This window comes from Camellia sinensis, chromosome 9, assembly GCF_055761805.1.
Source record: "Camellia sinensis isolate YWXY chromosome 9, ASM5576180v1, whole genome shotgun sequence".
NCBI classification, from domain to species: Eukaryota; Viridiplantae; Streptophyta; class Magnoliopsida; order Ericales; family Theaceae; genus Camellia; species Camellia sinensis.
Window position 1 is genome coordinate 191,958,320 of NC_138969.1, and position 21,222 is coordinate 191,979,541.

General features: G+C 39.9%; 1 protein-coding gene and 1 pseudogene across 2 annotated transcripts in view; both read left to right on the plus strand.

The window, feature by feature from the left end:
- LOC145798919 (uncharacterized) overlaps positions 1–3,111 on the plus strand; it is a 43,800-nt gene extending 40,689 nt beyond the window's left edge. The window contains exon 6 of the mRNA XM_082888288.1: positions 2,840–3,111. Coding sequence (XP_082744414.1) covers positions 2,840–2,893 — 54 coding nt within the window. The 3' untranslated portion in view covers positions 2,894–3,111. The remainder of the gene's footprint in view (positions 1–2,839) is intronic.
- A 1,103-nt stretch (positions 3,112–4,214) lies between these two features.
- Positions 4,215–21,222, plus strand: part of LOC114257319 (leucine--tRNA ligase, chloroplastic/mitochondrial-like) — a 39,264-nt pseudogene continuing 22,256 nt past the window's right edge. Inside the window, exons 1-13 of the transcript XR_014341361.1 lie at positions 4,215–4,256; positions 4,361–4,649; positions 4,751–4,815; positions 5,124–5,408; positions 8,688–8,951; positions 9,133–9,314; positions 10,133–10,212; positions 15,398–15,460; positions 15,607–15,688; positions 16,086–16,163; positions 16,239–16,340; positions 19,405–19,571; positions 19,688–19,874. The product of XR_014341361.1 is annotated as a leucine--tRNA ligase, chloroplastic/mitochondrial-like (transcript). The remainder of the gene's footprint in view (positions 4,257–4,360; positions 4,650–4,750; positions 4,816–5,123; positions 5,409–8,687; positions 8,952–9,132; positions 9,315–10,132; positions 10,213–15,397; positions 15,461–15,606; positions 15,689–16,085; positions 16,164–16,238; positions 16,341–19,404; positions 19,572–19,687; positions 19,875–21,222) is intronic.

The following is a 21,222-nucleotide window of genomic DNA, read 5'->3' on the forward strand; positions in this document are numbered from 1 at the left end:
CATAAAAATAATATTTTAATTTTTAAAAAGATATCAAAATACAAAACTTAAACATACTATAATAATAGCATGTGCCTTGTACAGGCCTTTTTAAATTAGTATATATATATTTAAAAAAAAAAGGGTAAGACCATTATGATATCATCTAAAAAGTAGAAACTGTAGGTGTTGATTTTGGACCTCACAACCAAACTAGATCTCCTTGCCGAGTTCTAAGGAATTTAGCCGTAAAGCACACGAAAGAATAGAAGAGCCCAACACCTGCACATAAGAAGACAACAAACACCACGATGGCTCGTCCACCCAAGGGCACTCTAACGATCAAGTCAGTCAACTTATCTCACAAGATATCAGCACAAATAAACACCTCTCAAGTAAAAGCATACCTTTGACCTACTAGAGTGTCTTATTTTTATAGCTAGCAGTACACTCGTCTCCTAGAAGTCTTATTTCATCGGACTATCTTTTATAAGGATAACATCTATGTTGGACTCCTCTTATTCAGATTAGAATGAACTCGTCTTAGAGTCTCATCTCTATCCAAAAAGAGAACCTCAAACCATCTAGGACTCTTGTCCTCTATCGAAATATATTGAATTCTGGTATGATCACATCATATCTTAGAAGCATGATCCATCCACGTGGCACCTCGGCTAATGACATTGGCCACATGGACAACCTAAAAAATGTCCCCACAGAAACAATTGAACAAAGATTCACATGTACTACAAAGAGATTATAAAATTTTTAAATATAAGTTTTGCTAAGAGAAGACCACACAAGCTGAGACAATTCTGATGGCAAACCACATTACTTAACAGCAAGTTAAGAAGAACAAAAATATATCACAAAATAAACAAAATTCTATATGTAACACCCAATTTAAATAAAAAAAAAAGAAAAAAGAAAAAACCAGCAAAATGAATTACTCATCAACATTGTTTTGCTTCAAATGAGTGGACTTACACATCGTAATAATAGTAATAATAATGGAGTTCATAGTTGGATAGCTCTTACCATATTAGTATTGTGAAAATTATTTTCAAGCAAATAGATGAAAAGAGAAAAGTCGTGCATTTTCGATTTCCTATGACATGAAGGATGGGTGTGTTGGCATGAAGGATGGATATAGCGACCCCGGTCTTTTCCCATTTGATTATTGTATCCGGACTTAGGTTCCGTAGCTCCTGCCATTGTATTATGATTGTTACCGTCCTTTATTTTCCTATTTCTGAGTTGGGGGATGCAATGGGCAGGTTTGTAGCAGGTTGGTTGAGCTTGGGAGCAAAGGGTTGCTGCCCAGAATTTTGACCCTTCGCTCGAGCGAGCAGTTATTCGCTCGAGCGAGATCTTTGTTTTGGCCCGTCGCTCGAGCCAGGGTTTCTTCGATCGAGCGAGGATCGCGTTTTGTAGTAAGATCTGAGAGCGGAGGTTTTTGGCTCGAGCGAGCTTTTCTTCGCTCGAGCGAGTTAGTTCGTTCTTCGCTCGAGCGAGAGTTCCTTCGCTCGAGCGTGTGTCTGGTTACAGACCTGAGGGTTTGAGTCCTTCGCTCGAGCTAGATTTCTTTCGCTCGAGCGAGCTTTTGGGTTGTTGGCTCGAGCAAGGCTTCCTTGGCTCGAGCGTAGTTTTTCTGTGTCTGGTCGCTCGAGCGACCAAGTCTTCGCTCGAGCGAGCCTGTCAGGTTTAAATAGGCAGCAGCGTGTTTCAGATCTGTTTTTCTTGCACTTTCATATTCCAAAACCCTAGTTACGAGTTCTCTCTCCCTCTACACACCTTCTCTCTTAGGATTGATCTACTTAGAGTAAGTTTCTACCTTAGATCCTTTATTAAAAAGATAGAGTGGGTCGAGGGCTTTCATTTAATCTGAATTGTTGGTAGTTCGGAGCACTTTGGAGTTTGGGTCTTCATCTCCATCTTCTCTTTTGGGGCTATTTCTTCGAGGTAGGGATTTCCTACTCCATTTTATAGGTTTTGTTCTAAGTTTTGGCATTTTGATATGTTGGGGATACTTTGGTGATTTTGGAAAAAACCTAGTTGTATTAATAAATTAATTTGTATAATTAATACATGGAATTGGGAAAAATATGGTTAAACTCATGGAATTGGGGAATTCATTGATTAAATGGCGTAGTTGGTTAATTTAAATCACTCGTCTATTGAATTGTTGGTATATTTATTTCCAAGTCTAGAAATAATTGTTTTGGGCTATCGGTGGAGGATAGTCGTGCTTGTTGTAGACACTGCATGTGGATTAGGGATAACTGAAACTAACCATTGATTAAGTCATCAATTTTGACTGCTGAATTAATACAGACATTATGTGTATTGATTGTGTGTTGTATATGTTATGTGTTTGCATACATTGTTTTGTGTGGGAGGAGATAGGGGATGTACTCCACGGTTTAGGGGAAGATAGGGGATGGACCTCTAAACCGGATCTTGTTTGGGAGGAGATAGGGGATGGACTCTATTAGCATCACTTTTATGTGTGCTTATATATATAGAAGTGTTTTATTGATACAGCACTAAAATGTGTATCAATCTAGAAGTATGAAGTGTTTGATTTGAGCTTGAGTCTCATTTGTTTGTTGGTATTCGAAGGACGTGAATATGATATATGTAATTCACTGTTGTAAGTTTGGCCAGGTTCTGAGCCATGTTGATAAAATTGGAAAGTAAAACGTGTGTTAGACAATAGTGTCATGAGACTGTAAAATGAAGTAATTGATTATCTTGGTTAACCATCTGTTGAATGCTATTGCTTTATTCATTGCTTATATGTGGTTTAGTATATTTCTACTGGGCTGTGGCTCACCCTTTATGGGAACATCATTTTCAGGTTCAGGTGATAAGCTACCTCCAAGGACTTAGCTTGGAAGGACTTGGATTTTGAAGACTGTTTTTAGTTATTTGTTTTTCGTTGTTAGTACATGTAAACACTCAAGCCTAGGGCTTTATTTATATTTGAGTTAGAACTCATACTTTGTGTCCAAGTGTTGGCTTGGAAAGATGTAAGCCGGTAGGGCATTTACTTTGATGTTACATGTAATGCTTTTGTTTAATAAGACTCTGATGGATATTATAATGAATTATTAAAGTGTTTTCCTTAAATAATGCATGTCAATGATATATATAATGGGTATATTTTTGAGGGCGTGACAATGGATGTATTGACTCTATAAAAGCAAACTAAAAGGTAGGTAACAATGCGTGGAGAGGGAGTAGTAGTTTTTACATTATGAGAAAACAAAGAGAAATCAAAAGATGGAGAATTGAATGAAACCAAAATATAATAATAATAACCAAGACCAATACAAAATATTGGTGCAATTAATAAAACAATGGTTGCCTGAAAATCTAAATAATAGACAACAAAATAATATTGATAAGATAAATTCACCTTATGAGTTGCTTTTCAGATCTGTTCCTGATTATTCTCAGTTAAGGGTCTTTGGCTGTCAGTGTTTCCCTTGGCTCGAACCTTATGTCTCTCATGAGCTTTAACCCAAATCTCTCTCGTGTCTTCATAAGCTATCATCCATTTGTCAAAGGATATGGATGCTTGGATCCTCTTACAGGTCAAGTGTATTTGTCTAGGCATGTTCATTTCAATGAATCTTGTTTTCCCTTTAAAACTCTTTTTCAATCTTCTTCTTCTTCTTCTAGTCTGTCTTCTTCACATCAATTTTCTGGTCTTCTCCTTGTGTTTCTCAGCCCAGTTCTTCTCAGTAGATTTCTTCTCATCTGCAGTCCAATTCTACCCCTCTGTAGCTCAAATCTACTCTGCAGCCTAGGTCTAGGTCTGTCTCTTCACAGTCTAGTTCTGCCACTCTGTAGTCTAGTTCTGAATCTTTACAGCCCAGGTCTCATTCTCTGCAGCCTAGTTCTCCTCATCCTACTTCTGATCTTCCTATTCCTATTCAGTCTATTTCTATACAGCTTCCTTGCCTCCACCTCCCTCAATAAACACATATCCTATGCTCACCAGGCCCAAGTCTTGTTTATCAGCTATCAAGTCTTCTCCTAATCTTTTTGCAGACTCTGAACCTCCTCCTTACAAAGAAGCTCTCTTATCAACTATTTGGATTAAAGCCATGCAAGAGGAAAAAGGAAATTGATGCCTTGCATACTTAACACACATGGTCTCTTGTTTCTCTTCCACCTCGTAAACAGGCCATAGGGTGTAAATGGGTGTTTAAAGTCGAGAAATTAAGATGGTACTATTGCAAGACATAAAGCAAGATTGGTGTCTAAGGGTTATCTCCAACAACATGGGATTGATTTTCAGGAGATCTTTAGTCTTGTTGCCAAACAGCCTACTATTTGCATTCTTTTGTGTCTTGTTCTTCATTATCATTAGCCCTTGAAACAATTGGATATTTCAAATGCCTTTTTTCATGGTTTGCTTGAAGAAGTGTTTATGCTCCAACCTCTAGGATTTGTTTCTTCTTCACCTACTCAAGTGTGCAAGCTTCACAAAGCTTTATATGGCTTAAAGCAGGCTCCTTGTGCTTGGTATTCCAGATTTTCAGCTTTTCTGTTATCTCAAGGTTTCCAAAACAGTAAATGTGATACATCATTGTTCATCCAAAGAACTGCAACCACTATCGCTGTTCTCCTAGTGTATGTGGATGACATCTTGCTCACTGGTAATAACACTCATCATTTTCAGAATTTGATTTCCAAAATGCTTCAAGCTTTTTCCATGGAGTTAGAAGATATCTCTTTTTTTTTGGTGTTTCTATCAAAGGCACTCTTGGTTCAGGGTATTTTCTGTCGCAGCAAAGTATGCTTAAGATTTTCTCACAAAGGGAGGTTTGGCTGATTGCAAACCTTGCTCTTCCCCCATTGCAGTCAAACCTCATTCTGTTCCTAATTCTGATGCTTCTTTTCAAAATCCCTCTCTATATAGAATCTTAGTGGGTGCCTTACAGTATCTCACAATTACTCGACCTGATTTATCTCTTGCCGTCAATCAGTGTTGTTAGCATATGCATGTTCCCACTATTAAGCATTTCTCTGCAGTCAAGAGGCTACTTCGGTTTATCAAGGGTACTCTTCACCATGGCTTGTGGTTTCATCCTAGTTCCTTTGATCTTCATGCATTTTTCTACTCTAACTAGGCTAGGGATGTTACTGACAGAAAGTCCACCTCTGGGTATTGTATTTTCTTGGGCTCCAATCTTATCTCTTGGTCTACAAAGAAACAAGCTACGGTTTCTCGAAGTTCTACTGAAGCTGAATATAGAGCTCTTACTCACACTACTATAAAAATTTCATGGATTACAATGTTACTTCAAGATCTTGGTGTTTCTTCTCCCACTCATCCTATCTTGTGGTGTGATAATGCATCTGCCATTGCTCTTGCTTCTAATCCTGTTTTCCACTCAAGGTCTAAGCATATCAAGGTTGATTGTCATTTTCTTCGAGACATAGTGCTTACCAAGCAACTTACTTTGCAATACATTTCTACTATGGACCAGTTGGTTGATATTTTCACTAAACCATTATCCGTCGGTCAATTCTCTTATCTCAAGTCCAAGCTTATGGAGCTCACTCACCCCATCAGCTTGCCATGATAAGATATAAAACAATAGTTGCAGCTCATCATCATATCAGTGTTGCAGCTACAACCACATCATCAACTCAAGCCTATAGTTGGTTAGTTAGTTAGAGTAAGAGTTTCTTTAATGCCCAACTTCTGGGCCGTTAATAAATCAAATTAATCTCAAATTTATAATTACAGATAACTCATAATCTCAAATATACAAATCGTCTCCATAAATAATTAACACAAATGTCTCTAAAATATAAATTATACAAATCTCCAAAAAAGAATATATTGTGGCCCCAAAAATCTCCAACTCAAATAATCTCTTTGGAACTTCTGATCCAATCTTCACTAAATTCCTCTGCACCTGAAAAATAAATTAATTCGGGAAGTACACAATACAACAGGAATAACAAGGCTCGGACAGAGAATAAATCAGCAGGGATCCAACAATTACACAACCTATTAGATTCGATAATCTAGCAATTTACCAAATTGCATAGAAAAATCAACTCGACATATGATAATTTATCTAGGATCAAATACCCGATCCTACTCGGTACATGACCAGTGACCGGCCTCACCCACCTCACCTAAGCACAACCGCTTATTCAGGCTATTGGTCCAAGCTATTGGCAAGGTCCACTCGATCCATGTACGGAGCATTTCCATGTCATTTAGCCAGATAAATCAACACTGACTATACAGAACAACTTCAGAAAACTTATCAAATGACCAGAGTACTCAAACGTGTCAACAGATAATGATTTCACAGGATTTATCAAATGATCACAATAATCAAGAGGATTACAAATTGGAAGTAATTAAAATAAACTCTTTGCAAAGATATTTAAAAAAATCATATTGTATACCACCCGAATTACCTCAAAACAGTCTCCTCCGTCGCTAACACTCGAATCTCGATATTTCTCCGTGGATATCTAAGTTCTAAGCCATAAGGTATATAAGGTTTCACAATATCTACAACTCTCCTCCTTAAATAAAATGCTAACTCTCACTCTAAATACTCTTAATCTAAACTCCAAATTTCTATAATTTAAGAGAGAACAATATGAGAGAGAGATATGGATGGACCAAGAAGAAGAATGGAAAGAAGTTGAGAGGATGAGTTCTAATTTATAGGCAAAACAAAGAGTAGCCTCCAAGTAAACTTGGAGAGAAAGAAAGATAATTGACTTGTAGGCAAAAAAAGGTTGCTTTTAGGGAAATAAAAGAACTTTTGCTTAGAGGGAAAGGAAAGAAGAGTCCGGATTCTTGGCCGCCCCTACCCGGCAGCCGTTTCCAGCAGCCCCCAAAACGACGTCGTTTTGGGGGCAAATTTTCAAAAAAAAAAAAACGCAGAGGAAGAGAGGGAGGAGGGAGAGGAAGAGGGAGGAGGGAGGAGGAGGAGGAGGAAGGAAAGGGCCGGACTGGAGGGGGCCATAACCAGTGGGGGAGGAGGAGGAGGAGGAGGAGGCGGAGGCGACGGCGGTGCAGCTGCTGCGACGAGCTGGATCGGGCGACGATCGGACGGCTGCGACGGTCGGCGGCGAGGCGACGAGCTGCGATGGCGAGCTTGCAGCCTCCTCCCTCCTCCCTCTTCTCCCTCTCCCCTCCCCTCTGGTTTCGAAGAGAGAGAAAGCAAGAACAGAGAAGAAGAAGAGAAAAGAAAAAAAAAAAAAAAAAAAACCCCAAAACGACGTCGTTTTGGGGGGCTGCCGGGTAGGGCGGCCGATGATCCGGATTCAAGGAAAGAACCTTTACTGGGAGCCCAAGCAAACTAAATAAATAAATAAAAGAGATGAATAATGATAATAATGAAATGGAGGTAAAAAGAGATGAAACAAATAGAGAAAATAAGTTAAGTTCTCATCTAAAAATCTCACCACCAAACTACCACCAATACCTCTCACTAAAATATTAATACATCAAAAATACGGGGTTTCATAGTTTGTTGGAGTATGTGTGTGTGTATCAATTAGTTGAATAGAGGTAGATTAGTTGTAACTGCCCGGATACTCTTGAACCACTCTCGGTAAATCACCACGGACAAGACTACCCTCATCGCCCACCGTGATAGCAAAGAGGAAACTCGGCTCTCCTCGACCCTTAAGGTCATACAACAAAGGAATAAAACTATCAGCCCGGTCACACAAGAAATAGAAACGATCCCGGGATGGTGTACACACCGACACCCTCCTACGGTGACAATCTATCGAAGCCCGAAAGTAGGTCAACCAATCTAAACCCAAAATCACATCAAAGGCATGTATATTAAGAACAATGAAATAGAGGGATAGTCGACAATTTGTGACCTCAATCTCACAAGAGTGGCATACTTGACCCAATGCCACCCTATCCCCAACAGGTGTCTCAACAACCAGATGAGACTCCAACTCATCAAACTCCAACCCCAAGGCAAATACAAAAGAAGATGATATAAATGGATGAGATGCACACATATAACTCAACATATTGGCTAGAGAATTGAACAACAAAAAGTTACCTCTTACAACCAGTGGTACTGGTAATTGATCCAACGTAGTAACAGTATACACACGCCCCGGAGGTCTCTGATCTACCTACTCAGCCCTCGGAGCATAGACCTGATGCACGGACTAAGCCGTGGCTCCCTGATTGGCCCTCAAGGCTTGAACTGACTGAGCTGGCAGATGTCTCTATGTTTGTCTCAAATTAGACGCACCAAATGTGCAACCTAACTGAGTGCAAAACTTCATCAAATGCCCGGTCTGCCCACACTAATAATAGGTAGGTGGTTGCCCACTCCGTTGGCTACGACTTTGAGAACTAGTCGAAGACTGTGCTGGTTGTTGACCTCCTCCTCTTTGCGGGCAAGCTAGAGACTTATGGCCCAACTAACTATCCTTATTTGGATTGCGGATTATGTTTTGGGGAGGTCTGTAAATCCCTTTTCTTAATTTCTTATATTCTCGTTCTTTTTAGCATTGGCTCATGTATTATGCTTAGTAGCAATGTCTATCTAATCTATAATGTAAGATATAAAGTGCATTGGTACATCACTTGGTCAACTAGGAAATTTTTTTAACTGATTGCATTCTTTGTGAAGTACTAGGATTTGAATTGACTGTAACATATTAAGCATGTTCTGTTGCAGCTATGGTACAGGAGCAATAATGGTTGTACCGGCACATGCATGCGCGACCATGAGTTCGCTTTGAAATATGATATTCCTATCCGCTGGGTTGTGACCCCAGATGGTGGAAGTTCTGGTGATTCTGAAAGACCTTACTCAGGTGAAGGTATTAGTGTAAATTCGTCAAGTCCAATTTTGGGTCTGGACATCAATGGCTTACCTAGTAAAGAAGCTGCTTCCAAAGTCATTGAATGGGTGGAGAAAATTGGAAATGGGAACAAAAAGGTGACTTTTAGTGGTTGTTTGTCTAGAAAGGTGTACTTTTCTTAGTTTGTCTGAAGCATTCTTTTCCCCTTTTGAGGGGTGATGGGAGGGCAGGGGAGGGAATTTGGAGGTGTTTTTAGCTTCTACCATTCAATACAATTGATCTTGTGTGAAACTTGTCTTCCTTTCGGTGAATTACAAGTTGAGGGACTGGCTTTTTGCTCGGCAACGGTATTGGGGGAGCCCATCCCAGTTGTTTTCTTGAAGGACACAGGTGAGGGTGTTCCACTTCCTGAAAGTGAGCTGCCTCTTGCCCTTCCTGAGTTGGATGATTTCACTCCCACTGGGACAGGAGAACCACCACTTTCAAAAGCAGTTTCTTGGGTGTGTTTTGCCTTCTTTATTCTCTTATCTGTTTTCCATTTATGTTTAGCAAATGAATTGATGAGTTCTTCATCACATTACTTCCTGGTTTTTTTCTTGGAGAAGTGAAAATGTTAATAATTGGTTAAAATCTTTCAAAATCAGTTTCTTGATGTGTTCTTCCTTTTTTTGTCCTTTCTGTTTTGTTATTTATGTTTGACAGATGGATAGATGAGTTCTGCAGTATTTTACTTATCTGAGTTCGTACTTGCGGATGTCAAAATGTCAGTAATTGCCTAAAACACTTACTTTCTCTGCTTGTGTACATCTTTGTTCAAATAATCTCAAAATCAAACACGTGTGCTTGAATTTTACCCTTTTTTCCATTTCCAAGATCTCAAAATCAAACTCTTCATGGCAAAATTGTTGCTGGCTAGTCATTAGTTTTGTCTGATTGCTGAGAAGACATGCTAAACAAACAAATGTTTGGAATCCTGTAGCAAGTTGGAGTGGATTTTACTCTGATTTTAAATTTTCTTCTTCTTTTCTGTAACTTCTCTACAATTGTATGGAGCATGAATTGCCATCATGATGAGTAGGCAAAAGAAACACCTATTTGATCAGTTGCTCTCATTTGCAGTAATTGCAAATTCAGTCATACCTATCTTTCAAACAAACTATTGTTACTTTGGACTACATGTCAACTATTAACACCCTCAACACCAATTTAGCCAGCGTGCTGGCTCTTCTCATATTATTTATTTCTGAATTGTTAGTAATTGTCTAGCTGTTTTTCATTTTAATATTCATACATGTAAACTTGGATGATTGATTTTCAGGTTGAGACCGCTGATCTTTCGTCGGGAAAGCCTGCCAGACGCGAAACAAACACCATGCCACAGTGGGCTGGTTCATGCTGGTAATCTGTTGTTTCAAATTTTAAAATTTATTTATTTTTACTCTATTAGTGACAATGGTGCAATGGTATTGAGATTTATTTGTTTTTTATGAGGGCTATATTTTGTACCAGAATTTTCTTTTTTCTGCTAAACATTGAAGTACTTTACGTTTGGGGAAGATGAATAGCTAAGAAGCATGGGCACGGATATAGATGCGGACACGAGCCACTGCAATTTTTAAAAAATGGGAACACAGACATGGCTACGGCGGATGCACGGCAATAAAATATGTTTTCATATATTTTTATTTGCTATCTAGATTAATATTACATTCACAAACAATCAATATTAACAAAAATTAACTCTAATTCAATTTTTTTTTTTTTTTTATAAAAAAACACTTTTAAATTAACCCTTACAGTTTATATCTTTCTTTATGGATGATCTATTACGTATTTAAATCTATGAAAAAATAATGAACATTCAACATTCATCAAAAACACTAAGGGTTGGTTTGGGATGTTCTAAAAAAGTGCACTTTTTGACTTATTGGCTTATATGAGTTGGGTTTGGGTTAGGTTTGATGTGATGTGTTAGAGAGGTGATGTGATTTAAATAAGATGATGTGACTTAAATAGGATAGTAACTTTTTGACTTTTTGTATTATTTAGGTCATGCCAAACTTGGCCTAAATAAAATGGGGGAAAAGACAACTTGGTATGTCCCTATTGTGTCCCCTGAAAATAAATTAATTAAATAAGGAGACACGCCATGTGGTGTGTTCCATACGTGTCCCCGAAGTGTCTGTGTGTCTAACACGAATACGACACTTGTTTTGAAGTGTCAATACTTCATAGATGAATAGAAAGGAAAACCTGAGAGTGAAGCATGGAGATGCCTGAAGGGACATATAGAGGGTGGTTTGTTGAAGAAAACAAAAAATAAAGAGCAAAGAAGAAAGAAATGTCTTCTGTCATATATATTCCACTTGTGTGGCCCTGCACAAAAATACATACTTTGGTTGAATGGGTGAGTGGATGCTGGACCTGTCAAAAGAGAGAAAGGAGAGTGGATGCTGGACTTTCCAGAAGTGGAAAGGAGAAATTTAATAATGTGTTAAAATTTATCAATAAACCTACCACCACTACCACCTCACCTACTCCACTAAACCTAACCCACTACACAACTACCACCTCACCTACTCCACTAAACCTAACCCACTACACCTACACCTACATCTATATAAGGAACCATTTGTAATAGACAGAAAATATCAATATAGATCAATCAATAATACAATTCTCTCTATTTCTCTATACATAATTAATTCTCTCTATTTCTCTTTATACATTAAATTTCTACATGGTATCAGAGCTATAGGTTAAAGATCTTGGTGTTCTTTGCCTTCCGGCGGGCGGCAACCTTGCCTTGACCGCCCGCCGGACCTCAACCTATTCCGCTTATTTTCTACACAACACATACCTTCACTTTGAAACCAGAGAACATTTTGCTTTCAAGCCCTCACAGTGATGCAGTGCTAAAGATTGCTGATTTTGGTCTCTCAAGAATTTTACATCCTAATGATCACGCAGAGACAGTTTGCGGGTCTCCACTGTATATGGCCCCAGAAATTCTGCAATTTCAGCAATATGATGCCAAGGTTGACATGTGGAGTGCTGAATGTCCAGTCGTGTTCATGTCTTCCATTTTCCGAGCTCATCCCTTACGGTAATGCCAGGATGAGAGAGAGAGGTACATCACCAATTCCAGAGGAATGAAGCTGTTCACACAGTTGTGTGCCCCGCTGGCAAGTCACCGTACTTGGATTCGATATATTTCGATATCGCAGACTTGTTTGAGCCGTCCTTCTCCTTCAAAGCGTCAAGGGGAAGATCATCGGAATAGTCGCCGTCGTCCACGGGTTCACCGGCGAGTCGAGCTGGCTCATTCAGCTCACCTCCGTCCTCTTCGCCAAGTCCGGCTTCGCCACTTACGCCATCGATCACCAAGGCCACGGCTTCTCCGAAGGTCTCTCTCTGCTTCTAGATCTCCAGAAATCGATTGGAACCCTCGGTCAAGCTCTCCGCTCTGGCCGTGCTCAATACGTCTCCGCCTTGTTCGCGACATGCTACGGTTGTCTGCTGCCGGTTTTGGAGGTGCCTTCAAGAGGGACTGTACAGATCTATTCTGATTTGGCTCCTTTGCTTGAAGAAATTAGGGACTTCAAGACCGATTTGAGGCCTTTGGATGTTCCTGCTGCTTCGTCTTCATCAAATTCGAGTTTCTTGTCTGATCTCACTAAGACCAATCCCTCTGCCAGAGCTACAACACTCATCTCTTCTTTCTTTCAGGTTCCTTTTCTCTCACAAGCATGTCTCACAGACCCATCGTTCCTCACTCTTCTTCAATACCCTTCACTCTCCACACTCACTCCTCCATCACCATCATCAAAACCATCATTCACAATGGACAACTTTCTGAATATAATATAACCCACTATGTTTGTCCTCCACAATGGACAACCACCCACATGCCTTCTCTCTCTCATCTTTTCACTTTCCAACCCACTTTGCATCCACCGCCACTTTCCCCACTTTCTTTATTTTTTATATATATATATATCTCTTTTTTTATTATAAAAAAAAAATAATAATAAAAAAAATAAATAAATAAAAAAAAATAATAAAAAAAAAAAATTAAAAAAAAAAAACATCATCTCTCCTCCGTTTGATTTCAAACTCCATTATTTTTATTTATTTTCTCCAAACCACTTTCCTTATTTCCCCCATCTTTCATTTTTGATTTCAAATATATTTTTATTATTTCTTTCTTTATTTTTCTTTCACCTTATTTTTAATCTTTTTTCAATTCCATTCATACCATCTAGCTTTGCACACCAAACCATATTTTATTCATCTCAGGGATCAACCCCGATCACAATTTTACACAAAAAAAAAAAAAAAAAAACAAACAAACAAACAACCACATTCACAGGTGGGATTTTTTTCTTCTCTACTCTGCCGCCGGTCTTTTCTTCTTGCCTCCGTCCTGGGCGGCCCTTGCCGGTGTTGCCTCCGTGTTTCCCACTCCACTGGGCATGATCATTACTCCCTGCTCCTCCACTGCAGCATATGGTGGCCCTCCGAATCGGAACATCACGGTGGCCTTCCGCTTCAGCTCCTTGTTTTCTGCCTTTAGCACACTTATCTCTGCTCGCGCATCCTTATACATGCGTTGGAGCAGAGCCAGCTGGGAGTTTAACTGTTGCACCTCATTTGTCCTGCTCTGCAGCCGGTGCGACAAATTTGTGACCGCAGTCATGGTTTCTACGCATGACTTCAGAGTATACTGATTGGCCTCAATATCAGTTTGCACCGCCATTTTTTGCTCCACCGACCGCATCGGAAAGTTCAACGGAGCAAACACAGAGGTGTTTGGTTGAGGTTCACTGGCCACCGCACCAGTTATTTCTCTTGTGGACTCGTTAAGGTCTGGAAAGAGAGTGAGCAGACCACGGGAAGATGAAGCCATTTTCTGGACAACAGAGTGTTACAGAGTGTCTCTCTCAGGAATCTCTCTCAGAAAACAGAGTGTTACAGCGTATCTCTCTCAGAAATCTCTCTCAGAAAACGAAGAGTTTTTCAGAGTTTTTCTAGCAGGTTTTTTGTCTCTGATTCCAAGCCTCAGCCTCTGCCTCAGTTTATAAAGACCCTGACGAAGAGGCAGACACGCGCATCATGCGCCTCTCGGTGCTCGCCGACAACTTGGGCGCGCCTTTTGATGGCACGTCTTTTGATGGCACGCCTTTTGATGGCACGCCTTTTTATGGATTGGGCACGCCTTTTTATGGCACGCTTTTTTGAAAAATTGGGCACACCTTTTGAGGGTGCGACTTTTTAAGGGTCCGACAAGACTCTGTAAACTGTCCCGACATTGATTCCGGTTAGCTCCTTCATGGGTCCGACAAGACTCTATAAACTGTCCCGACATTGATTCCGGTTAGTTTCTACAAGGGTCCAGCAAGACTCCGTAAACTGTCACAACAACTGTCACAGCATTGTCTGCTACAACGGTCCGACATGACCCCATAAACTGTCTTCTACATCGGTCTGACACTGCCATCTAGTGTCCTCTACACCGTTATGACACCACCATACAGTGTCCTCTACAACGTTATGACACCCCCATACAGTGTCCTCTACAACGTTATGACACCCTCATACAGTGTCCTCTACAACGTTATGACACCACCATCCAGTGTCTTCACCAATGGTCTGACACGACCATACAGTGTCTCCTATCCTCTTTTATTTTTATGTATTTTCTTGTTTTGTTCCTCTCTCCAAACTCATGTTGGTTAGTTTCTATCCTCCTTGAGTTTGCGGGGGGCTGTTAAAATTTATCAATAAACCTACCACCACTACCACCTCACCTACTCCACTAAACCTAACCCACTACACCACTACCACCTCACCTACTCCACTAAACCTAACCCACTACACCTACACCTACATCTATATAAGGAACCATTTGTAATAGACAGAAAATATCAATATAGATCAATCAATAATACAATTCTCTCTATTTCTCTATACATAATTAATTCTCTCTATTTCTCTTTATACATTAAATTTCTACATAATGTTACATGTTTGTCGAATGTCAGTTCACTGATTATCAGCTGTATGCTATTTGTATGATCTAAACTATAGTTATGTGTAAGCTGTCTGAAATAAATTATTTGTTCCAATTACTTGGCGTCAACTGCATGGATTTCTTTTCTACTGTTGGCTTTATTAAAAGCCATGTCCCAGTCAAGTCCTTGTCCGCCTTTTATTTTTTTTAGCACACTTAACATGAAGCAATCACTCTTTTTTATTTATTTATTTTGATCTGCAACAAAAGGAAATTTATTAAATATAAAAGAAGTACAGAGGACAAGAGGTCTTCTAAGACTTCCGCTCATTCTTGCAGGCATGTTAATTGGTCTAAATTGCACATGGCCATTCCATTTCAAACAACTTTCGCTCATTTTATGGTGTCACTTCTATGTTTTCCCTAATGCATTTATGTCTTATTTTATATTTTCTCATAACATTGTTGTTCATCTTTCTCAACATTCTCATTTTAGTTACACTCCTTTTTTTTATTTATTTATTTTTATAAATTAGATTCTTAGTCATCTTACATTCTGCTTTTGTCCAGGTACTATTTGAGATTTATGGACCCTAAAAATTCTGAAGCGTTGGTTGATAAGATGAAAGAAATGTAAGTGCCACTTTTGCTAACACTAATCTCTATAGTTCGACACTACAGTGGTTTCCTACAGGGGATCTGTTTTATGTATATGTCATTTGCTGCTAAGAGATGATTATATGCTATGCATAGTTCTATTTAGCGTCTTTCATGTGCAGGTATTGGAGCCCTGTTGATGTGTATGTTGGCGGTGCTGAACATGCTGTTCTTCACTTACTTTATTCCAGGTTCTGGCACAAGGTTTGTGCTCCAAATTGTATTGTACTGTATTTTGAGGCGTCCTTGTCTCTGGTTGGTGTCTCCCTTTCCATGCAGCATTGTAGGCAATATTCATTTTTTTTGGAACACATCTAATTGATGTTGTCATAAAAAGATATACCTAGGATTGTTATGAGTCAAGCCAAATTGTAGGTTGATTGTAATGATTGTATTCTGGTTTTCAAGAAAAGTTTATTTACCATAGTAATCTGAGCCAGTCTGGGGAGATGGAGAGCCCAATTGGTAAGATACGTATTTGAGAAGCACTGTGATGAAGGAAGCACCGAAATTAAAAAACGAGGCTGTCTGTGATCAAATGGCTAGTAAATTAAAGCCTGGTGCCGTCCATAGTTGTTTTCTAATTCAAACTATGTTGCAGGATCTCTATGACATTGGTGTTGTATCAACCAAAGAACCTTTCTAATGCGTCATAAACCAGGGAATTATCCTAGGGGAAGTAAGTAATAAGTAAAGTTGCTTGGTCACAAAGTAATGTTTCCCCGTTGCTAGTTCTTAAAGATTTAAGTGGCAGGTTCAAAATATGGCATGCAGAGATTCAGATGGGAATTTCATGTTTGCAGACTCTGTTGATGTGTTCGGAGAGCATCATCAAGAAAGAATACCTGATGAAAAAGTGTGTTTTTCTGCATCTGTTATATATTTTCTCACCCATCTTGATGCATACCACTAAATTCAGTAGAGACAAGGCTATGATTTTTGGCATTCACCTTTGTAAGAAAAATTGATATAGAGAGAAATTGTATGTATTATGATTGATGTTATTGATATTTATTACAATGATTCATGATTCCTATATATAGAAGAGGGTGAGTGTGTAGTAGGTAAGGAGTAGGTGAAGTGGAGGTGGTAGTGGTGTAGTGGGTTAGGTTTAGTGGAGTAGGTGAGGTGATAGTGGTGTAGTGGGTTAGGTTTAGTGGAGTAGGTTTAAGTGGGTGAAGTAGGTGGAGAGTAGGTGGATTTTAACAGCCCCCCGCAAACTCAAGGGGGATAGGAACTAACCAACTTGAGTTTGGAGAGAGTAACAAAACAAGAAAATACATAAAAATAAAAGAGGATAAGAGACACTGTATGGTCGTGTCAGACCATTGGTGAAGACACTGGATGGTGGTGTCATAACGTTGTAGAGGACACTGTATGGGGGTGTCATAACCATCAAAAGGCGTGCCCAATCCATAAAAAGACGTGCCATCAAAATGCGTGCCCAATCCATAAAAAGGCGTGCCATCAAAAGTTGCGCCCTCAAAAGGTGTGCCCACTTCATCAAAAGTCGTGCTCGACAGAAAGCGTCGAGCCATCAAAAGGTGAGCCGGAGACGCGGCGAGGCACGTGAGAGCGGCGTGTCGGCCGCGTCGTCTGTGTCAATATAAACCAATGCGGAGGCGGAGGAAACCAAACCAGACTGAAACCTCTGAACTTGTTATTTTGAAACAATCTGTAAATACTCTGTATCCAACCCTTCTCGGAAACACTCAGTAACCCAAAAAACATGGCCTCTTCTTCCCGTTCAGCTACCCAGAATATGGCCTCTTCATCCCGTGGTCTACTCACTCTCTTTCCCGACCTCAATGAGTCAACAAGAGAGAGAACTGGTGCGGTGGCCAGTGAACCTCAACCAAACACCTCTGTGTTTGCTCCGTTGAACTTTCCGATGCGGTCGGTGGAGCAAAAAATGGCGGTGCAAACTGATATTGAGGCCAATCAGTATACTCTGAAGTCATGTGTGGAAACCATGACTGTGGTCACAAACTTGTCGCACCGGCTGCAGAGCAGAACAAATGAGGTGCAACAGTTAAACTCCCAGCTGGCTCTGCTCCAACGCATGTATAAGGATGCGCGAGCAGAGATAAGTGTGCTAAAGGCAGAAAACAAGGAGCTGAAGCGGAAGGCCACCGTGATGTTCCGATTTGGAGGTCCACCATATGCTGTAGTGGAGGAGCAGGGAGGAGGCAACGTGCTTGGTGGTCTAGGAAACACGGAGGCAACACCGTCAAGGGCCGCTCAGGACATAGGCAAGAAGAAGAGACCGGCGGCAGAGTAGAGAAGAAAAAATCCCGCCTGTGGATGTAGTTGTTTTGTTTGTATTTTTTTTTTTTTTTTTTTTGTATGGGGGAACATGGTGATCGGGGTGAGCCCCGACATGAATAAAATGAGTTTGGTGTGCAGTTCTTCGTCTGTTTTTTTTTTTTTTTTTTTTTTTTTTGGGGGGGGGGGGTTTGTTTCATAATAATAATAAGAATAAAATAAAATAGATAAAGAAAACAGAGAATACGTTTGGGGGGAAGATGTGCAGGCGGTGGAATATATTATAGAGTTTGGGATGAAGAGAAAAAAAAAAAAATAGAGGGTGAGGAACAGGAGGATATGGGATAAAGACAAAAAAAAGTAAAGTAAATAAATAAAAGAAAAAGTAGATCGGTTTAGAGGATGAAGTTTCCGACAGCAAAGGGAATAAAGGTGTAAGGAGAAAAAGGAAAAAATCTGAAGGCAATGATGATGACGAGTGGAGAGGTGAGAGGGAAGATGATAAGGAATTAATTACAAAAGTAAGAAAGGTGCAGAGACCCAAGTACTCTACTAGATCGAAGGACCATGACAAACCCACTAAGGACACAAGAAATAATATACATTCTGTCCAAAAGCAAACTATCGGTGCTGATGATGCATCTCTTCATCACACTACCTCCTATCGATTTCTCCGATAGCGAAACCAATCCTCCCATGGCAGCAATGCTGCTTGCAACAGCACCAACGTCACTGGCACCAATGTAAAGACCCCGACTCCCAGTAGCAACAATGCTGTGTTTCTTCTCCTCTGTACTGGTCATAACAGACGGAAATACATCCATCAGCTGAGGGTTGGTCTGGCTAGAACTGATGAGCAGACGCAGAGTTTCTCTTGCACCCTTTTCAACAACAGAATCAGATTCTGGAATCAATGGATTCACAAGTTTTGGGTGTAACGGTGGAATGCTGGTCGAGATAGCAGGACCTGCACTCACAAGGTAGCCTTGGCCGGAGGAACAAACATCAATGACTGGAATATGAACAATAGGGTCACACATTAGAGGTGTGAATGTTAGGATCTGGGGTGAACTTGATCTAGATAGTGGCAACCTGACCAGTGGCTCAGGCAGCAACGTTGGAAAATCCATAGGGGGAAGATCAGACACATTAAGCGGTGATATTGGTGTCAACACACTAGAAGACCTTGTAGCTGGTAGTAAAGAAGAAAGTGGAGGTAAAGATAGTGATTCAGTGAATGACATAGGCAGTTGTGGAGGTCTGAATTGGTTGAGCTCCGGCGGGCGGTCAAGGCAAGGTTGCCGCCCGCCGGAAGGCGAAGAACACCAAGATCTTTAACCTTGCTCTGATACCATGTAAGAAAAATTGATATAGAGAGAAATTGTATGTATTATGATTGATGTTATTGATATTTATTACAATGATTCATGATTCCTATATATAGAAGAGGGTGAGTGTGTAGTAGGTAAGGAGTAGGTGAAGTGGAGGTGGTAGTGGTGTAGTGGGTTAGGTTTAGTGGAGTAGGTGAGGTGGTAGTGGTGTAGTGGGTTAGGTTTAGTGGAGTAGGTTTAAGTGGGTGAAGTAGGTGGAGAGTAGGTGGATTTTAACAACCTTTTTATTTTTGGTTTTTGGAATTATGTTTTCCCCTTATGTAGGTAATGAAATCTGGTGATTCTTTTGTGTTAAAAGACAATCCCAAAATTCGGTTGATTGCCTGGGCTCATAAAATGAGTAAAAGCAGGGGAAATGTGGTGAATCCTGATGATGTTGTTTTTGAGTATGGTGCAGACTCTCTTCGCTTATTTGAGATGTTCATGGGCCCATTTGGGTAGGTTTCTGTTAAAAAAAGTATCTTATAATTATCATTATTATTATTATTTTTTTAAAACTTGAGAACATGTCTTGCAATTTTTAAACTCAAGCTCACTTTTTATATCTGCTCCTTTCTTGCATGACCTTTCCCTATACTGGTGGTATTGAAGGCGTTCATCGATTTTTGGGGAGAGTTTGGAGATTGATAGTTGGTTCACCTTTACCCAATGGTACATTCAGAGATGGAACAGTCGCAATTGACAATGAGCCTCTATTGGAACAACTTCGTTCTCTCCATAAATGCATTGATAAGGTATTATTATTATTTTTTTTCTATGCTATTAGTTTTTCTTCCTTGCCTTTTCTACTCCTTGAGGTCTCGTTTAGTTAGAAATTGGAATGCAATAGTGCACATATATGTTATGAATTTTGTATTGTTTATTTATTTATTTTGGGTAAATAAGCAATTTTATGACCAAACGAAAGCATATACAATAAAGTTCACGACTAGTGTGTTTTGTTTATTACATTGTGTGTGTGAAAGTGTGTAGTGTTTAAAAGATGCTCTCTGAAGGCTGTGCAATATTGCTAAAGCTTGTTTATCCTAAGTGATGTCTCTCATCAATGTCGAAGATATGTATGGTTCGAAATCTGAAGTCACCTGACCACCATATCTGAAGATATAGAACCATGTTTTTTAACTCTACAAATAATTAATTGAAATAAAAATAATATTTTTATGGAAAGAAGCTGTTCATGTGGACATCATGCTGTTTTTATAAAGTTCAGTTAAAACAACTATAATGGAGAAAAGCAGAGGAAGAGAGTGTGAGGGAGGATGGAAGCTGGTATTGTGCAAATATAGTGGTCAAGGAAGTAGGGTCAAAGAAAGAGAGGATATTGTTCACACTTTTTGTGGATGATCTTCCAGAATCTATGAGTCCAAAAAGTCTGTATGCACTATTTTCTAACTTTGGGGTAGTGGTAGATGTGTTCATCCCAAAAAAGAGACGGAACCTGTCACGATCCAGATTCGGATTCGTACGTTACGACTGCCCTGTAGCAACCAAGATGGCATGTCAAAAAGCTCATGGACTCTGGTGTGATAACAAAGCATTAAAGGTAAAAGTTGCAGATTTTGGTAGGGGAAATGAAGCAGAGGCCAGTAGCACAAACATTTCGAAGGGGGAATATAGGCAGTGCTAGTGCAGTGTCTGGTTTGGCACAAGGGGGAAAGTCATATGCTCAGGCTGTGAATGGCAGAGGGACAGTAGCCAATTCCTCTTTAATCATAAAGGCTTTTGAAGAAGGTAATGGGTGGCTGTATACCAGTGCGATTGTTAGACTGAAACCAATGCATGATGCGGAAGAGTTTAAACAAGAACTGAAGAGTAGGGGAATGGGGGGTGTCCAGGTGAGAAATGGAGGTGGTAGAGGCATGGTCATGACTTTTGACTCAGTGAAAGGCATGCAAGAGAGTTTGAAGTCCATGGAGGGTTGGATACATGTTTGGAGCGAGTCGATAAAGAAATGGAAGGAGGGGTTGGCTATTGAACAATAACGGATTGTTTGGTTATCATGTTTTAGAGTTCTGTTAAATTTATGGAGCAGTAACACTTTCAGCAGCATAGGAAAATTGTGGGGGGAAGTCATTGGTTTGG